Source organism: Lates calcarifer, linkage group LG6, assembly GCF_001640805.2.
Source record: "Lates calcarifer isolate ASB-BC8 linkage group LG6, TLL_Latcal_v3, whole genome shotgun sequence".
Classification (NCBI taxonomy): Eukaryota; Metazoa; Chordata; class Actinopteri; family Centropomidae; genus Lates; species Lates calcarifer.
This window is the reverse complement of record NC_066838.1, coordinates 10,363,031-10,382,682: the sequence shown is the minus strand read 5'-3', so window position 1 is coordinate 10,382,682 and position 19,652 is coordinate 10,363,031. Positions and strand designations below refer to the sequence as shown.

At 38.4% G+C, this 19,652-nt stretch overlaps 1 protein-coding gene across 1 annotated transcript; it reads right to left on the bottom strand.

Annotated features, from left to right (window-relative positions):
• Positions 1 to 1,043: 1,043 nt before the first annotated feature.
• On the bottom strand, positions 1,044 to 19,382 carry LOC108891713 (N-terminal EF-hand calcium-binding protein 1). The gene is made up of 12 exons (XM_018689003.2): positions 18,930 to 19,382; positions 15,612 to 15,636; positions 10,212 to 10,320; positions 9,177 to 9,202; positions 8,720 to 8,817; positions 5,456 to 5,714; positions 5,166 to 5,245; positions 4,095 to 4,148; positions 3,778 to 3,890; positions 3,553 to 3,630; positions 3,285 to 3,376; positions 1,044 to 2,334 (listed from the first exon to the last, which is right to left on the bottom strand). The coding sequence occupies exons 1-12, from the start codon at positions 19,044 to 19,046 to the stop codon at positions 2,306 to 2,308; spliced, it is 1,080 nt and encodes a 359-aa protein (XP_018544519.1). The 5' UTR covers positions 19,047 to 19,382; the 3' UTR covers positions 1,044 to 2,305.
• Positions 19,383 to 19,652: the final 270 nt, after the last annotated feature.

The window sequence follows — 19,652 nt, the reverse complement described above, 5'->3', positions numbered from 1 at the left end:
GGCTGCAGCTCTAAAAGGCCTCCTGCCTTTCACCATCTTCATGTCCTACAGTTTCTATCATAGAGAACCCTCTCCATTTAACATTACCTTTGAAGAGACCTGTAAGGTCGGACTTGTCTGCCTGCTGGAATGGCAACACATTTTGTTTTCAAGCAAGTTGGGTATTATTGGAATCATATGAGATATGTAAATGAAATGCATAAGAGCGTATACTAATTAACACTGATCTTTCATCGACTATGATGTGAGGTAACACATTGCATTGGCCTATTTCTGAAGCCTGAATATACACAATAATACAGTATTAGTACTTGAACAAAATCCTAATATGTGAGTTCTATACATGGATTATGTATCAGGAAGATTTTCTTAAAGCACAAAGTGAAAAAAATCCTCAACTCTGATCTGCTTATTTTTGGTAGTTAAAGCACTCTGTGAAGTCAATACTTTCAACTTGTGTATATGATATTAAAACTGAAAATATAGACTGTGAATGTGACCTGCCAGCTTCTTCAGTAGAAACTTTGACAGTAAAGTTTCTAGGTAAGAGCCATTTCATGCTGTGTAAGAACCAACTGGCTTTGAAGAGTGAAAAGCAACTAATTGCCCCAGATTCAACACAAGGTGGGCTTGAAATTGTTCCATTTCTCAAAGGTTCCGGCAGCTGATATCATGAGCTTAAATTTACAAGGTATTTTCAGTCTGTCAGTCTTATTCAGTAAAGGAGAAAGAAAATAATTTTCTCTTTTTCCAGTTTCTTTGATGGCTGTCTCACTTGGACTCTTATACAATTTAAAGCGTCTATTTTTTAGCAGTTTTAAAAAGCATCAGGTCAAATAAAAACCCATTATTTAGTCCTGCTGATAAACGCAATGTAGCTTGCATAGTTTCATAAACATGAACACACTATGGTGACTGCTAAATATATGGGCCACTTAAATCTTGCCATTAACTGTAATTTACTCTAATAATAAACATCTATAATCTTTTTTTTAAATATCACAGTTCATAAAAAATGTACTCTAAGAAAAGAAACAAGTAAATCATCTTTTCATGTCATCAACATGTCATGAACTTTATTTCATGCCAGAAAACAATCATAACATCCACATAACAACTGTATATTCTTCATAAAAGAAATGATAAACACCTCAAAGAAAGAGCGAACACATTCATTCCTCGTTTTATCAGAGCAACCGAAGCTCAATATACTATCCAGCTGTACATTTACCAGTGTTCTACAACAATTACTTACATCTTAGAGCTTTCATTAACTACTGTACACAACCATAACCGACTTCTACCTTATTACACACAACATTTTCTGCTTAATTTCTGTACTCAAAATATAAACTTCTATTTGTGTGTACTGTACCATTAAACTCCTCTGATTACACACTGAAAATGTAAAATAATGGCTTTTGAGTTTTATTTGTAAAGTAACAGTAGAGGCTAACTGCACAATTTTTTGGTTAATTGTTATCATCCGCTAATGTTTTACTACACTTCAGTGCAGCTCTTGGCTTGTTAAAACAGCAGTCAGTTCTACATTTTCAATATACAATCTACAACAAATGTCCGTTCTTCACAATAAGGTCCATGTTTCATATTTTTCTAAAGTGCAAAAGTGACACACAGATCATAAAAGTTTAGATGCGGACCATAATGATTCATAGACTTTGTTCTATCTAAGGGCTGTCTAACCCTTCAACAAACAGATACTTGGTAGCAAAGCTTTGAAGAAGACAACAAAGCACAATACCACAGAGAGAACAAGGGAAAATGCAGGTTAACCCTGCCAGTATTTCTGTTTTTGTCTGTACTGAAGAATGAGTGATGGATAGTGATGGATGGACAGATCAGTTGTTATTCATGTGATTCTATTTTTGTGGCACTGTTGACATTATATCTACTCTAAGAAGCAGTTTTGATTGAAATAAACTAGCACAGAGGAATAAGAAATCATGCAAATCTTTTTTTCTTTTTTAAATTCTTGTGTATCTATTAAATCAGAAGCAAGAAATGTGCCAATAGTGTGAAATAAAAGTCGACACAGATCCTGACCACACAATATAATATTGCATTACCTCAATTCTTTCTATTCCAAGGTTTCAGTTTGTCTCACTGCTGACTGATTTATCTAAGCAGTCGTCTTTTTTATTACCTTGGAGCTTGGCTTTGCAAAAGCAATCCTGGACATGCCATGAGGAAAAAGTGAATATCAAGGAACAAAAAAGAAAAAACAATTATACAATCGCCTCTTCCTCCTGCTTTTATTGTGTTGAGTAGCAGCCACTGTGCTCTGTCAGTTGTTGTTCATGATCCACCAAGAGGCTGTAAAATGAAATAAAAATTGAACATCTGTGTTTTATGGTCTTTTCTTGAGCCAAATAAATCAGAAATGACAAAAGGAATTATCTAAATCACATATGAAATCGCACACATGAACAGATTTTTTTTTTTTTTGTCCACTTCTGTGTAGCAGCAACAAACTGTACATGCATAAATGACTTATTATCATCTTTTAAGTTAATATACTTAACTCATTAGCAAAGAAATCACAACAGATCCAGGGCAGCATTAGCTTGGCATTAGCTTGTCCACCTGATGAATATAAGACCAATATTCATTCCGCTTTTAGCTCTGTTTTTGGTTTCTACCAAGTGAAATCTAAATGCTAAATGCTCCACTAAGTTCACTAGCAAGTTGCTAACTGTGTCTGGTGACTGATTGGAGGAAGAATTTTGGGGCATTTTAGCTGAAGAGTGTGGATCTGGATGTGATTATTGAAATGGAGCCAAAACAGTAAAGCTACAAGCTGAGAAACCAAAACAAAGATGAAAACTAAAAGATGATAAAACACTCCATTAAAGCTGAGGAGAGCTACTCTCTATACTATGAGCGACTCTTTTCAGATATAAACTGCTAATCTGATCTATTTTTAATATGAAAATATTGATTATAGCAATATCAAATTTATATTTTACCTATTAAACACTTGAGCTCTATTGTTTCCCACAAATTATTCTCCTGGAAAAGACTTAAACTAAGATCTTTTAACCTATAATCCTTTCTATCATGAACCACTGAAATCCCTTGTTCATTGCACGAGGTATGTGCAATAAAAAATGTTCACAAGACCTTTTTTATTTTATAACTGAGAATAGGCATCATTAATTCATAAAACTATCAACTGAATCAAAGTGGATTAATGTGAGATTTTGTGCATGAAACAGCATCGTTCAGTAATTTAAGAGATTATTGATTAAAGGTCTGGTTCCTACCTGGGAGGAGCATAGTGGAGACCATCTCCGGCTCCTCCAGTGAGTCGATAATGCAGCGCTGGAAGGTCTTACTGATAGACGACTGCAGGTAGCTGAGTGCAAACAGGGAAGGAAAAGGATCAGACTGCCATTTGTCTCTCAGCAAAGCAATAACACTTCAAAGAGAGCCTGTGAGCAGCCCGGTGCACTGGGCAAATTTTCGTTCAGCGGTGAAATTTTCGGAACATGCTTTCTGGTCTAATACGCCATGAATCCCTTCTGATCCTACCTCATCCAGGAGAGACGGTCCTGCCAAAACTCATACATGATGAAGCATGATCTGTCTGGCAGATTCTGGACTGAAACGCTAGAAGGACAGAGAGAGAAAAAAGAGGGCAGCGCAGGTTATCTGGTGTGTTTGGGAAAATTGAGGTGGTTTTTTGAAGTGGCTGCATCAAATCACAGAGAGATCCTGAGGCAAAACAAAGGCACTGAAGCAGATAAAGGGACGTACTGCAGGTTGTTTAGCTGGCTGCTGGTGGCATCTGTGTAGATTTTGAGAGCTTGCTGAAACTGCTCCACATCTCTCTCTTTTACAGACATTTGTCTTTGAACCAGAAGAATGTTCTACAGTAGGGGGGGAGAGAAAACAAACCAGAGTCATAAATACATTGTTAGGTAATGTCATTCCCTGCTACTCAAGTAAATATACACAAATCACAAATGTCAAAAAACACTCTGAACACCTCAACAGTTAGCAGCAATATCATAAAGATATTTTATTTGATTCTGTGTAATGATATGTAATCTGACACATGAAGTTGTACTCACCGATTTATACGTCCCTGCTAACGTGTCCTCTTTGAGAGGTTCAAGTTGCGGACTCTGAAAATAGGGGCATAAATATTTCAGTCAGCCATGAGCAGAACAAGAATTAGAAGCAGAACCAGCAGAACTGAACCAGCAGACATTTGGCCTTTAGTTACAGCCTGTCACAAAGCATTGGCTTTCACAAGGAAGAGATCACCATGTTCATGTTAACCCTCTAACAGCCTCGCTGCAGCCCTGATTATGTTCTCGTCTGCATGGCCGAGATAAGAAAATGTAATTATTAGTGTGTTAGCTCATTATCCTTGAAGCGCTGATATCTAACCTTGGGAAACACCTCATCTACAGTTTCAGATGAATATTTTAAATTACAACAGTAAAATTTTAAGATTAAATAAATGTCTGCAACAGCACCCAGAAGCTATATGTGCTCTTCACCAGACTTACAGGCAAAATGTTGGTGGCTTTTTGTAAATGTCAAGAAATTCAAAACATCTGTAAGCATCCATTGTCCCAGAGCACCAAAATCAGGGCTGGATCTGCACTGGTGCAGCACTGCGCACAGTGATGTACCAGTATGTGTGCATCTGTGTGAAGTATCAAGTTTTCGAACAACCACAATGTCTCGTCGGCTCACTGAAACCTCTTCTCAGTGTCCAGTCTGAGCATTCGGTGTGTGCGCAGTGAAATGCAGCTTTGCACTTTGTACAAGTCATCTTCTCTGACAATATACCATACCGCAGGGCAAACTCTGTATATCTGCAAAAACAGAGTAGGGCTCTTGCTGCCTGTTTGACATTTCTCAATGTAACAGCTGAGCCTCTGTAGTCAAAACCTGATCCTCGCAAAGAGCAACTATATCATCATACTTCATGAGCAAAAACCGTTTGGCAGCAGTTTGCACTTATGTTTGTGTACCACCTCACAAGTGTAGGGCTGCTCTCTCTCTCTCTCTCTCTCTCTCTCTATATATATATATATATATATATATATATATATATATATATATATATATATATATATATATATATCTTAGCTAAGCATAAAGACTGGTAAAACAGATTTTATACAAACCTCACACTCCAGTTTGTCTATGAGTTGCTCCAGCTGGTTGATCTGGGAGCCCCAGTGGTTGTCAGGCTCCACACTGACCCCTAACCCAAGAAAAAAAAACAAAACATGAGCACAACACAACACAGGACATCACACCAATGACATTCTATCAAAAGTGATGCATGTTCTGTATTAGATTACCTACTGTGAGCATCCTCCAGAGCCCAATAGCTGCAATATGCTGATTTTAAAACTTTTGCCCTCATCAGATCTACCTTCAGTATCGTAACCTCAGTGTTCCTGAAGTGTACCTGTGGTGAGCATGCCAGAGTAGGGGTCAGTAGGGGAGAGACACATGTTCTTCTGGATGCGTCGGCCTGGGCGTTTGGCCACCCTCTGGATAGGCAGGTCCTGGGGCTTCTTCTGTAGCCTCCTCCCTGTACAGCCCTGGTCATGAACAGCCTCCATAGCGCAGTCCAGGGATGACTGAAGGGACTGCAACTGGGTGGAGGTCTCCCTCAGCAGGAAGCGTGTCACAAACTGACCCAACACTGATGAACCCTGATACTCCTGGTAGGAAGAGTAAAATGTAAATGTGGAGAAAAGAATTAGCCATGATGCGGTGAGTTTTCATTCATTTCTTATCCTTAGTTTCAGAAATGTTTCTTGTTTCCTTTGTTAGGATTACACTCTCTCTCTGTCTTTCAGTAAAGAATAAGATCTGCTTTTTATAGGCATCTCATTGCAGTGATTTGGTGAGAGGAACTTTAAATGCTATTTTAACTTTTAAATGAAAGTTAAAATAGCATTTTTCCCATTTTCCTCATTAAAACAGGCCAAACATGCATGGTGATAACATGTCACTTTATATATTATGCTGAATTAATGGATGCAAATCACTCAAGATGATAATGGTGTACTCTGTGAACTGAAAAGTGCTATTATGATAATGTATGTTGCCTGGTGCTAGTTTTCAGAGACCTCTCTGAGTACAGCTGCTGTATAATGGCTGTTGTTTTGTTTTGTTTTTTGTTTTTTTTAGTTGGGTTATTCCACATAAACACAACTTTGCCAGCCCGATTTTGTGTTTGATAATGAAGCCTGTCACCCTCACCAGCACCCTGTCGTGCAAAGAAATAGGGTTCAGAGGAAATGAAGGGAGGTGGGTGGGATGGGGGGTGAAAAATGACCACCAGGCTTGTTGGAATCTTTGTGTCGATGCGTTCCGTTTTCTCACACTACATGAGTAATGAACCCCAGTCCTTTTCTCAGTCTGTCCTCTCTTTCTTTTTGAGACAGAAGAACTACGACAAGACAGCAGATGTTTTTTTTTTAAATATCAGGGCACCACAGCAACACAGGATACATTTCAGTCTGTTGATTTCATCATCATTATAAACTGGAGTTCATGAGTAATATATGTTTTACCCATATTTTTGAATGTAACTACAGCTGATCTCGGTATGGCTAAAAAAGCATGTGGTCTTCAGGGCAAAGAAAGCTTTTAGATGGCCTAACAGCAACATGAAAAATGCATGAGCTGTTGGAGGGCATGGGTGATATGGAGGAGAGAAAGAGAAAAAGATCCAGACAGGGAGACAATGTCAGAGAAGATAAATGTACAGAGAAAAGAGATAAAACAGAGAGAGAGAAGAGCATGCGCCTGAGTGAACAATAGACTCAGGTTAAAAAAAGGAGGAAACAGACCAAAAGAGGAAGAGATTAGAGCAGTTGAAATATGGTTGTGTGTTTTGGTGGCACAGTAAAGCGGAGGACATTTGACGTCATATCAGTTGGACTGCTGTGGGGGGTTGTCAGCCTTAGTTACTGTCAATTATACTTTACTATTGAATTGTGTTCTCTCTCTCTTACTATCATCAGTAACACCCATTTCCTGCACTGCAGTGAAAATAAGTCGCCGCATACCACAACCTCATTATGAGACTGCATCCACATCCAAACATCTGTCTGTTCCCAGGCTGCACCTGATTCTCTTCCCTTGCCAAACAGAAATAGATATTTGCTAGTTGGCTTAACATAGAGGGTTAGGCAAGATCAATAAAGAGTGAGCTAAGCTATTGATTATGTCTTAGAAGTTCTCTGATGTTGATCTCAACTGCGTGCGTGCCTAAAACAGCACGACTACAGCTCTGTCTTCACACACACACACATCTCATGGAATATATATGCAGTATACAGCTCTGCTCGACCAGGCTTCATAACAGACAATTCGTAATGCTCTAATTAGCATGTTTCACAGTCCAAGGCAGACAATTTGATGAGACATTATCATTATCTGGATATGCACGTAAAAGAAACACTGAACTGGATGGTACTTTTCTCTATTTCAACTCGACCTTTTTTTCCTTTTAAAATTACATTTAGGCTGTAACATATGAGTAATAAAACCAAAGGCATGCAAATTTCAATTATCAAATCATGCCACTCATACTGGTTACTGGATAGTAGTTTTAAAATGAAAAGCAGAAACAAAAATACTCCATGTAATGTCAAATATCCGATGCAATGCAACCTGCACTATTGTGTAAAAATAAAAGACACGCAAGAGTTAACAGCAGTAATAACATGCAGTGTGTTGCTAGAGGGAACCTTGCTCCCATGTGAAGGTTATTTATGCTTGGATGTTCATATTGCAGCTTTAATTTCTGCACGTTACAGAACCTACCAGAACATTTCAATGTTTAACATACAGATGGTCTCTATGAGTTGTTGATTTGCTTCTCAAATGTGAGGAAATATTGCTTTTCTCTGATTTAATCTTTTTTTGTTTTTATGCTAGCATTGTGGCTTTACAGATGCATGGTGGTCATTTACCACTTGGTCCATGCTGAAATGTCCCAGCAACTACTGTTAATAATATTTAACTATGGTAGACAAACACTGACTTCTCCTAGCTTTTTATGTTAGCACCACTGAAGTGAATTTCTGGCATTGACACATTGACATTGATATCTCCCATTGGTGAAAAGAACAAGCCTAGAGATATGTCAACAATGGCTGCAAATGCATCACTGCTGTCAATTACAGCAAAAAAAAAAAAAAAAAAAAAAAAAAAAAAAAGTTAACATGCCTGAACACTCCTTCCCATTCTGTTGATGGATGAATGCAGCATAGGTACAACCTCACATAAATTGCTTTACTTCCTTTTATACTGGCTGTCCAATGGATTTATAAAGCAAACAGCTGCCATGTCTCTCACACCAACAAGTAGACATCAGCTGTCTTGTTAGAGGAGGTCATTTTTAAAAGTACAGCTTGTCTTGTAAGGCTCTCTGAGCTGTTTGAAAATGTATTGTCAGTGAGTAGAGGCAGAGTCAGTCACACTGGGCAGTTTTCTTTCCTTCTGTATCACTGTAAGACCTCTGAGGGGGTTTCAAACTGACAGCTGAGGCACAAACAAAAAAGCCTGTCTGAGTGTTTGTTGGGATGAGGGATGCTGACAAATGTTCTGAAACCTGTTGCAATAGTAGTCTGCTGATGTCATGCTACATTTGTACATTTATTTTGACATGCAAAATTCAACACAGTGCAGAAAAGAAAGCGTCATCACCCACCTCTTTAGTTTTATCCATGGCTTTCAAAATGGCCACGTTCAGCTTTTCCAGAGCAGACAGGACGTTGACGTACTCTCCCAGATGTGGACTGAAGTACTCTGGAGGAGAAGATTTGTGCAGCACTTTTAATATGGTTTGTGTCAAAATCAGCACACTGATCAGTGGTGTTTTCCACAGGAAGGAGATAAATCAATAGTGACACTAAAGGCATTAATTAGAGTTAGAGTGGTTTGGCCAGTGTCATAGTTACATCTTAACTGCTGAGTCACTGGGATGGGGCATGTTTGAGTTTCAATTATGGTCGTCACCAGACAGCTGAAACCAAGAGCAACAGCTAAAACCATGAAACTTTGGGCTTTTGTGCTGCATAAAAACAAACTTATGTACTGTATATACAGTTTTGAGAATGGAATTGATTGCACACTCAATAAATGATGCATGAATGACATATAATTACCTGAGAGTTTGTCTATGTCCAGGTTGCTGTGTAGGAGGGTGGCGATGGAAAGAAGAGAAAAAGAGTCATTCTAATTATTAAAAGATATCATTGGGGAGCTTGAAATACACTGTTGCCCATAAAGTTGGAATAAAATATTTTTTTTACCTCTTCTTATGAAATGATTGTGACAATGTGATTTATTCTTGATAGATAAAGTGTATATCTTCTCAAAACAAAAATGGTACCTGGGTCTCAGTATGTAATTATTGCACCTGGTGAGTGCAAAGGTGATTACTGAATAAATAGGAATAAAAAAAAGGAATGTGTCCGAAAAAAATATTCCAATTTTATGGGCAACTGTGTAGCTTCCTCAAAGCACAGCTATTCATGGTCCCCAGAGCATGAATCTGACTGACTTCAGTTATCTACTCACTATCTCCCTACTAGATGCAATTTTGGTTTATAGTGAAGTAAGCTATACTTACTAAAGCTAAAAACTCAGAATTGATTTTACTAGATGTTGGTAAAGTAAGGCAAAATATCATGGACATCATATCTGTGTACTTTGGATATTTGTGTTGTTTCATTTAGTATTATAAGTACTTAAGGTTTCAGTAACTGAAATAAAGATATCAGTGTATTTATATTTGCTGTCTAAAATCAGGGGCAGCTTGGTTTGGTTCTGTGTAAACAAGCAAAGGTCTTCTTAATGAAAATAGAGAGCAATCTCTGTATTTAATTTCATCTGTGTTGTGCCCAGTGTTTGCTATATTACCAAGTGTTTATTATTCTAATAAAGGTTTTCAAGTTTAATTGTGAGCCAGTGGCACAGACAAACACTAACATCTTATCATAACATCTTATCTTTGTTCATCGGTGTGCAAACAGAGTAATGCAAACCCAGGGTCTTTCATGCCAGAATTAAGGCTCTCTAGGGAATATTGACATAATCTTCACTGAGGTGTTGACATCTCACTGCCAGGCAGCAGGAGAACAGGAGGGGCTGCAGATGGCAGCAAAGTTGGAGGATGTCCAAAGGGACAATGAGCTTACTCTATCTGCTGCCTGTCGATGGAGTAGTACAGCTCCTGCATCTGCTCGTCGGTGAGGATACCATCAGTGAAGTATGACTGGAACTCCTCTAAGGACAGTTTCCCATCATCTGAAAGGAGACATACCCATAAAAAATATTATTATTATTACTTTAAAAAAAGAGGTTTGTCTATTATTCAACATAATGGGATAAGGCTAATTTAGCTTCACTATATGAAATCAATTCCAGTGATGAGCTCAAAGCGCTGCTGTGAATGAAAATATTCACATCAGTCGGCATTGTCATGAAATCTTCAGTGTTTATTTGGTTTTAAAACACCTGTCAAGGCCAAAACTTGAGGCACTGTGCTATACTCAAAAGTCTTTCCCACAGAACTAAATTCAATTTAAACAGTAACTTCACCTCATCTGACTCCATTACTGCAACAAATTATTAGTTGTTAGTGACACAGCTGAAAATCCAATTTCTGCTTACAGGAGTAATAATTTCCTGATTGAGCAAAACATTTTCTTTTGAAATGAGACTATATCACTGCCTCCATTTCCTCAGTGCTAAAAAGATACTGCAAAACAATTTACCTGCTGTTTCCATTTCCACTACCATTCATTCCTACTTTTTCAGCCACATAAAAACAGATAATGGCATCTCGGAGGACAAACACATAGACAAGTGTGCTGCAGGTCTTGCAGAGTCCCGATGAAATTGGGGGCAGGTACTGAGGGCTAGTTTGAGTAGTCACAGGAGAGCTCACTAGCAGACTAACTTCAGATGATAATGAGATCTCGTCAGCTCTGCTCTGTAAGCACTGAAACCTTTTGAGACCCTGCTCTCAGATTCCTGCCAGGCAGCAGTGCTCTGACTCATATAGGCCTAAGCCAAGGGTAAATCATATCATCTGTTAGTTGGTAAGGACAATTTTGACTTGTTGCCAGCTCACATTGTGGATGTCTCTGGGCATGATGCATTTTGCAGCAAAGGCTTGTTAGCACAATGACAAAGTTACATTCTGTATCTACTGTGTAAATTGACAGTGAGAAGTGTTTTGCATTATTTAGCTGTTACTTTATCACTAATCATTACAGAAGGATCATACCCTTAAGATGGGAATCTGTGTATTTACTTAACACTTGTTGTGGTCTGGCTATATTAAAATATCGGCTGGAGGACAAAGCTATTAGAGGAGGCAGAATCATAATTCCTTTCTCAAACTTCCCTGTAAAAATCTTCTTTCCACATGGTGTAGGAGTAAATACAATCTGTTGCACCTCTGACTCATTCTCCTGCCTTTTCCATCAGAGCAGCTTTGGTGTAGATTCACACCCAATTAAACACCCCAAAAACAAGTTACAGTGCAGCTCAGATGGCACATTATGCAAGTGTTCACTGTTTCTCAGAGAGCAGAGTGGCAGTGGTAGAGTGGTTGAGCTCCCAGCTATAGACTGTCTCAAGAACTACAGGACATTTATCTGTTAAGCATGTGTTTTGCTTGGACGGTTTGTTTTAAATGTCATGATTTAATTAGAATGTGCAGAAATAGGCATTAGAGCCACTAAATCACAATTAGTATTGAAACAATTAGTCAATTACCAATTAGTGAGATTGTCTTGAAAAAAAACTACAGCATTAGTTGCTTGGTCAGACACTTCAAATTGACTTACATTTAGGTTTTCTTGATTCTTTTGGCCATGGCAATAATTACTGTTGTTTCTTGGAAGCAAAGATTGAATTAGAGTGACTTTTATAGCTTGTGGTTATTTAAACTTAAAGATGCTATATGTACATTTTTGCTATTGCTATGTTAGCATTAACAGCTGTTTGTTTACCAAGAGCTCCAGCCATCATTGTGTTTATAAGACAAGATGTTAGAATATGACCTCTGGGCATTGCTATTTCTTCATCGTTTCATGTTGGACTGAAGGCGGACTGGATGTTACAGGGACTCATTATCAAAAAGTGGTATTACGAGACAGGGCACAGCTAGCTGGTTAGCATGCTAACTTCTATAGGAGAAAATGATTGAAATAGAGGCAAAACGAGTTAAAACTGCTAGTGCAGCTGAATGTTAAATTTGTACTCAGCGAGTGAGTGTACACTTTTTATTACATGCCTTGTACAGGCCTTTTCCACTTTGTGATTGGTTTTGTGTTCTTTAATAGTGTGTTACAATGCAATGTTACTGTGTGACTCATCAGTATGTCTCTTTATTGATGTCATTAGACAAACTTTATGTAGTAATTGTATTTTGTGAGGAAAACGACTGCTCACCGTCATCAACATTAATCTCTCACGCAGTGATATTTAATTAAAGAATATACAAGTTTTGCAGCAGTTTTTCCAGAGAGTCGTGACTAACAACTGTCAATATGACAGCTCTGCAGGGAAATTCAGATGTTCAGATGGATGATAAATTAATATGTCACAACAAAAGCACACCAGCTTAGTGGTTTTAATTGTCTCACTTCACACAGACTAAAACTGCAGCTCTAACTGTGACCTAAATGAAAATCTTTCCCTGTACTGAAGCTTGTATCTTTCCAGGAACACTTTTCACTTGAGGGAGTCCTAAAGCTAAAAGTGCTAGAACCCAAGGAGCAGCAATAATTCATAAAGCCCAACAGTGCAATTTAGGAGAATATGAGAGATAAGAATAGACTGGAGAGTAAACATGGGCAAAAAATACTGAGAGAGTGATTCTCTTGGAGACAACTGCAGTGAGTTTCAAGTTTAAGTTGTTTTTAATTAGCATCGTGAGGTATATTTAGTTTACAAATTAAAGCACTTTCTGCACATGTTGCCCCAAAGTCAAAGCCAAATATTCCCAGGTTTTAGCTTCTCAAATGAAAGGATATGCCATTCCTATATGAAAGTAAAATTATATCTTTAGGCTTTGGACTGGTGGTCAAGCAAGCACATTGAAGACATCACAGTGGATTTGGAGAAATTGGAAATGGCCTTTTTTTTTTTTTCTTTTTTTTTTTTTATTCATCTAAAAAGCAATCAGCAGATTATTCAATAATGAAAAGAATCATTAGTTGCAGCCCTGGCTTGAACTAATTAATGAAAAATTTTGGCTGCAAAAACATTTAATGGATAAATGGCAGCAGAATATCTGCCATTTCACAAACAACTGATAGTGTTGCTATCCTCCATCCAGAGCTGCAGCACTTTTGTACATCACTGCATCCTGTGAGAATTCTGCTGTGGTCTACAATCCTCTCTGCTACAGCACTGAATAGAACATTAATTTAAAAAAAACTTCAAGTGAAGAAATATATGAGGGAGAAACCTCACAGTGATTCTTATTATCTGAGTGTCTAGAGAGGAAAAGCAAAACCACCTTATGCACTCAAATATGCACTGCTTCAAAACAGATTTTTTTATTATTTATTTTTCTTCCTTATGTTTTATATCAGTTTCTGAGCGGCTTGTTGTTAAATATACATTAAAAACAAATCAACAATCATGATAGAATAGATCAAGTAAAGCTGTACACGTCCATGTTTTAAAACTAAACCAATCACTGGCCTTGACAGATCATTTTTAAGCTCAGATGATCACACTTGATCACCCCTGAAGGCAAATCTGTGACTTGTCACAAAATCAATCTCTTCTGACTTTTTTTAATTTTTCATGACTGTTTGTTTGTTGTTTTCCCTGATGATAAATCTGAAGTGAAAAATTAGATCCTGATATCACTGATCACACTTTCATTTTCATCCTGTTACACTGTGAATCCTTGTGTGAATCTCTGAGCTCAGTGGTAATGTAATTAGAAATTAATCTCAGCACAAGGCTGTTGAGTAAAAGCTTTCAGCATTTACTTCATATCCTTGTGCTCATACAATAGGGTTTTTTTTTTTGTTTGTTTGTTTTTTGTTTTCGCCCTTTTAAAAAATGTAATTCCTCATTACAATAGCATGGTAGAACAGAGTGTAGTGGGTTGGTATCCAGCCCTCATTATGTGGTAAATCCGCAGTGCTCGAGGCGTATCATGGCAGCCCACTCAGTGCTGATTGGAAGGAGGCACTTTCCCTCTCGGGTGCACGACTCAGTGAGTTCGTGAAGACGAGAACCAAGCAGAGCTTGGCTGCAAATTGAAGATAACTAGCACAAACATGCGACAGAGTTCTCCTCTCTCTTTTTATCTTCCTACTTTCTTCAAAGAGTGAAAAATAAAAGCTTTGTGTGAGTGCTGGGGGGAGTGAAAACATGAGGAGCAGACCTGAGGCTTCACAAAAATGCATGTAATATAAACACATCACCTACTTCTATTAAAATGTCACACCTCTGTTGTGTTTTAAATCATTATGTTTTACTGCTAATTCACAAAGTAATCACTTGAGACAAGACACAACTTGAAGAAGGAAAAATCCACCCACCCTTTCCCTCTAACTTCTATAGTTTCTTCACAACAGCCCAAAAGAAAAGTCTTCAGGGCCCTTCCAATATTCACAAACAGAAGAGTTTTTTGTATCTAAATATCTCCACACAAGCTGCGAGGCACCCCAGACAACCTCTGCTCATGGCTGCACACATTGCATCATTAATCCTGCTCTTATGTAACACATTCACAGTCCTCGTGAGGAAACTGATCAGCGTTTGTAGATAGTCTACGCACATTCATCACTTGCCCCCTTTCTGCATTTTACATTCCATTTAATAGAGTTGCAGTGCATGAATAAAAAATTGAGAGCAAAAAAAAAAAACAACATTTTCCTGTTTGTCAGCGCTGTTTTTCATACAGAGCTGGATGCTCCATGTTTTCCCAGGAGATATTTGGGGAGGGGTGCTGTCCTTTGAAGTAAAGAGGGGATTTAAATGTAGCACTGTAACACATTAATCAAATGTAACATCGACATGTTTACAGGGGAAATACATTAAATTCAAATTAGGTGCAAGTCTCCAGTGAATTTGTACCATTTAGAGTTAAAAGTGTGTTTTCTACAGAGCAAAACTGCAAAAGGCAAGCTGACACCTGAAGCCACATTTAGTGTATAGCTAGTTTACTTATACTATTAACTGGTGTGCACATATGTTGCAAGGATACATCACTGGATATCACTAAGATGATCACAGCATGATGAGTGGCTGCATCAAAGGAGTTCATCCAAAACCAGAAAGACACAGCTGCACCTGACCATTGGTTATTTATATCCTTTCCATCTGGATCTCTCAAGGATGGCAATAAAACAGAGAGATAAGTTCCAGCAGGGTCACATAAATCCCCTCAGAGCCAAAACAGGCTGCTTGTCTGAACAGAGCCATCAAAGTCTGGGCTTTTTTTTTTTTTTTTGACATGGTGGTGCATCTCATTTTTGGGTGCAACTCCTTCAAAGAGATTTTTAATTGAGTTTTAATTAACCGTATAATCCAATTAGCTGCGTGTTTTGCTTACTCACCATTTTTGTCTGCCCGGCGGAATATCTGCAATAAGAGAAGAGGATCGTGTTCAGGTTGTTAGGTGAAAAAACACTGAAAACACACTGAAAAAAACATCACAAAATGTGGAGCAATTATGAGGCAATACAGCATCTTCATACGGTGACAGAAATTTCTATGTGTAGTTACAACACAAAAGATAAAATGCAACACAAATGCACATGCGAGATTGTTGCCTATTGAAGTATTGATGTAAGCTAACCATTGAGTCTCCACAACTGTGAGGCAATCCATCTGCTTTTTCACATATTCCTCTTTCTTTATGCACAGGAGAACATTTAAGAGGAGCTGCAATTTCTGCATTTCAATAACAAAAGACATGAGACATCTCAGGAAATGAAACGCTGACATTTAAGCGCACCCGAGAGAAGCTTTGGAATGATGGCCTTTATATATTTTTTTCTCTCCAGGCAATGAGAAGGATCATGCCACTTAGAGATATTTTTACACAGTTTTGTACAAAACCAGCACAAGCAGGAAGCGACAGCCCTTTCCCCGTTCTTTCATTTAAGCTGTGAACACTATAATAAAATCATTACTAATATCTCCAACCTCATCACCGTCTAACACCGAACCTCTGAGGAGTCAGATCTGTGTGAGGTGTTGTGTGTGAGATGAGTGGCACCTCTTTCATTTTAATTTTTTTTTTTTTCTCCTGCTCAATCACCCTGCGTGGACCAATAGAGTCCAGTGGACGGATGATTAAGTGTATCATCAGAGTGGAGAGGTGCTCTCACATCCAGCTGTCACTTTTCAAGCACATCGGAGCGTGAAGGCCTGAACGCCGCTCGGCTCACATCCTATTTTTCATCAACATCCCTCCTCCATTCAAGACACATCTACTGAGACTCACAGAAAATCCATACAAGAAAGAGTAGTACTGAACAAATGTGCAGAATACAAAAGACTAAAAGGATCATATCAGTGTATTTTCAAAAACATATATACATGTACTGTTTGTATTAAACACATAATGAATTTTACATATTTCTCTTACAATTCTAGGCATCTATTTCTTTCCATTCATTAATATATGGTATAAAAACCAAGTAGCAGACTCACAGTGAAAGATCAAGTCTATTGCCATGTGGTAATGCACTTGAAGGGCAGACTGGTATGAAAAGTCTGTATTACCTCAAAACAGTAATGTAACACTGACAAAAAAGAGGCTTGATGCTCACACAACTCAGTCTTAAATGTTTGTCACCAAGATATACACTGAGTTAAAAACTAAACTTACCAAAAACTTTAAGAGTAAATTTCAAATGATGACTATAAACAACACAGATATATTGAAGTCAGTGAAAAAAGTAAGACTAAAAAACAGTAAATGAATGTGTGGTGCTTTCATCACTTGCCCCCTCTTGTCAAAACCTATTGTTGGTATCTCTGCAATTTCTTTTTTCCTATTTGTTGACAAAAATCACTAACAAGCTAAAATTGCCAACATGTTGTCCCTGATGTATTGGTCCAAAGGCAAAAAAAAAAGGGAAAAAGAAAAAAAAGAAAAAACATGGTTTGCATAAGGGTTAGCTGTGATCTAAAGTAAAAGTTATTTTGCAATGAATGGGCTAAAACATTCAAAGCAACCGGTATGTTCCATTAACATCTCTGGACTGACAAGTGGGAAATGATAACTTCAGGTGATGGGATGAAAACCCAGAGGCTGCACTGTCACTGTACAATCTCTCTAAACCATAGAACTGCTGATGTAAGCATCCTGTCTAAAACACATCGGAGGAAGCCAACTGGGAGCTGCTCCATAAAATGTGGGAAACAAATTGAGAGCAATAAACATTCAGCTCTAAAGAAACCTGAGTAGGAGATTTACTGGCCTTTATTCCTCCTTTGTGCTGCTAAGTGGGAGGCTAGTGGAGTGGATGGAGGTGCTGTCATACCACAGAAGCCGATGAAGATCCTCTAAAAGCAATATTAGTTGCATGGATGCTGCTGGGTTATAATTTCTATCTCAGGCAGTCCCCGGAGCCTGTTAATATGTCACACTGAGTCCTATTGAACACAACAGAATTACTGCAGGAGGAGTAACTGACACTGAGGACATCTACAACACACTGCTTCCCATCAGTCCTCTGAGGCAAATGATTATCTCAAAAACAGCAGCAAAACGAACTCTCAGGTATGTAAAAAGCTAACAGCTTCACACAACTGCGAGTCTGGGTCTTTCAGATCGTCCAATTATATAAACAGACAAACAGTCTTTTTTAGAGATAAAAAAAAAACACACAAAAAGCTTCATCAAGTCTAAGTGAGCAGTGATGAGTCAGTGCAGAAGAAGAGAAGCACAAGTGAAACTCAATTTTCTGTAAAATATTGCAAACATGACTGGAGAACACGAAAGATGTAGCTGGTCAGAAGACAGAGGAATAAAAGAGCAAAAGATTTAGTGCCCTTTGTGCCAGAAAGGGGTCACAACGGGTTGGATAAGCTGCCGTCCAGTGAGATCACACTCTGCATTTCTGCAGCTATTAAAGAATAAATGACCACCCATTACCCACTGTAATAGGTTCAGTGAAGAAATGTAGCACTGGGCTGGAGAGAATGGATGCTAACTGCATTGAAATCAAATGTGATCTTGCTGCAGTCTAATGTTCCCTTTGCTAATAATTTGCCTCGAGAAAAGGATTTTATTTCATTATCAATTTTTTTAAAGTGTCCTCAGTAAACCTGCTTAAATAATTCAAAATTTCTATTTTTGTATTTCTGTTTATAGTTTCCTGTAGGAAAAAAACTGCTCATTAAAAATAGATAGCATATCATGTTTTATAGAGAAAATATGCATGTTTCATATAGGGCACAACCAAAGTCATGACCCTTATTATCATGTGGGAAAAAAATGGAGAACAGCCAAATTAAAGCAGCTACACTGTGATGCTTTGCAGGCTAAAAACATGAAGTGAAGCTAAGCATGTGTAAGTCAGATGGCTGGTGTCTCCTTTGTTATTCACGCACTAATGGACACGCACTCACCTTTCTTACATAATAGGGCTACTGTACATCAAGCCAGTGAATGGGAGGCTGCCCAGCATTTAACTCAATATGAACCATTCATAAAGAACAGGATGAAGGACAGCGAATTACTCATATTGTGCTTTTGTAACACGATCCCCCGAAACACGTCTATATATGGATACAATCATGCATCAAAATAACCAGAAATATTTCTAACATATATTTAAAAAAAAAAGAGAGAGATGACAAGAGGGTGAATTTCGAGGCTATAATACCGCTTAAGTATCACAAAACCAGCGAGTACTTACATCATGAAACAGAGAGATGCCTTGATTTTGGTTGTGGTCAAGCTCCTGCTGCTTCCTGAAGTGTTCGTGCTTGGCAGATTGAAGACACATGGTGATCATTTCTGTACATGCCAACATTTTGACGCTTTCGATGCGATTTCTGCCTGTTTTTTTTATTTCTGGAAAAAAATTGTCCTGTCCCTATGTTTTGTTTAGATTCTGTATTTTTCCCCCTCTCCCCGAAGAGGTCGTCCTTGTCAGGGTGGATGGAGGATGGAGGAAGAGGATGATGATGATGATGTTGTGTGTCCTGTGTTCCAGTCAGGATGAGATGTACCTAGCCTGCTGCCCTCTGCTTGCTGCCCAACGCCTGCACGTCGACAAACAGCAGGAAAGAGAGAGAAAGAAACTCCGCCTCTACTCTGACACGACCACCACCAGCAGCAGCAGCAGCAGCGATTCATAAAAAGCCCGAGGAATGCACCATCTGCTGGTGAGGACACACACACACACACAGAGAGAGAGAGAGATGTATACACACATTGTCAGATAAACAGTTAATTACATACTGGCTGACAGGGGGTGGGTTTGCTGAGAAAAGGCTGAATAAAGGCTCATCAAACTGACAGGCAGTATTTATCTCCTGAGATATTATTTGAGGACTTGCACTGTAGTCTCTGTCGATTCAATTATAGTCCCAAATGAACTTTAAAGAGAGTTTGTGTGGTCTTACAGGAGACTGTA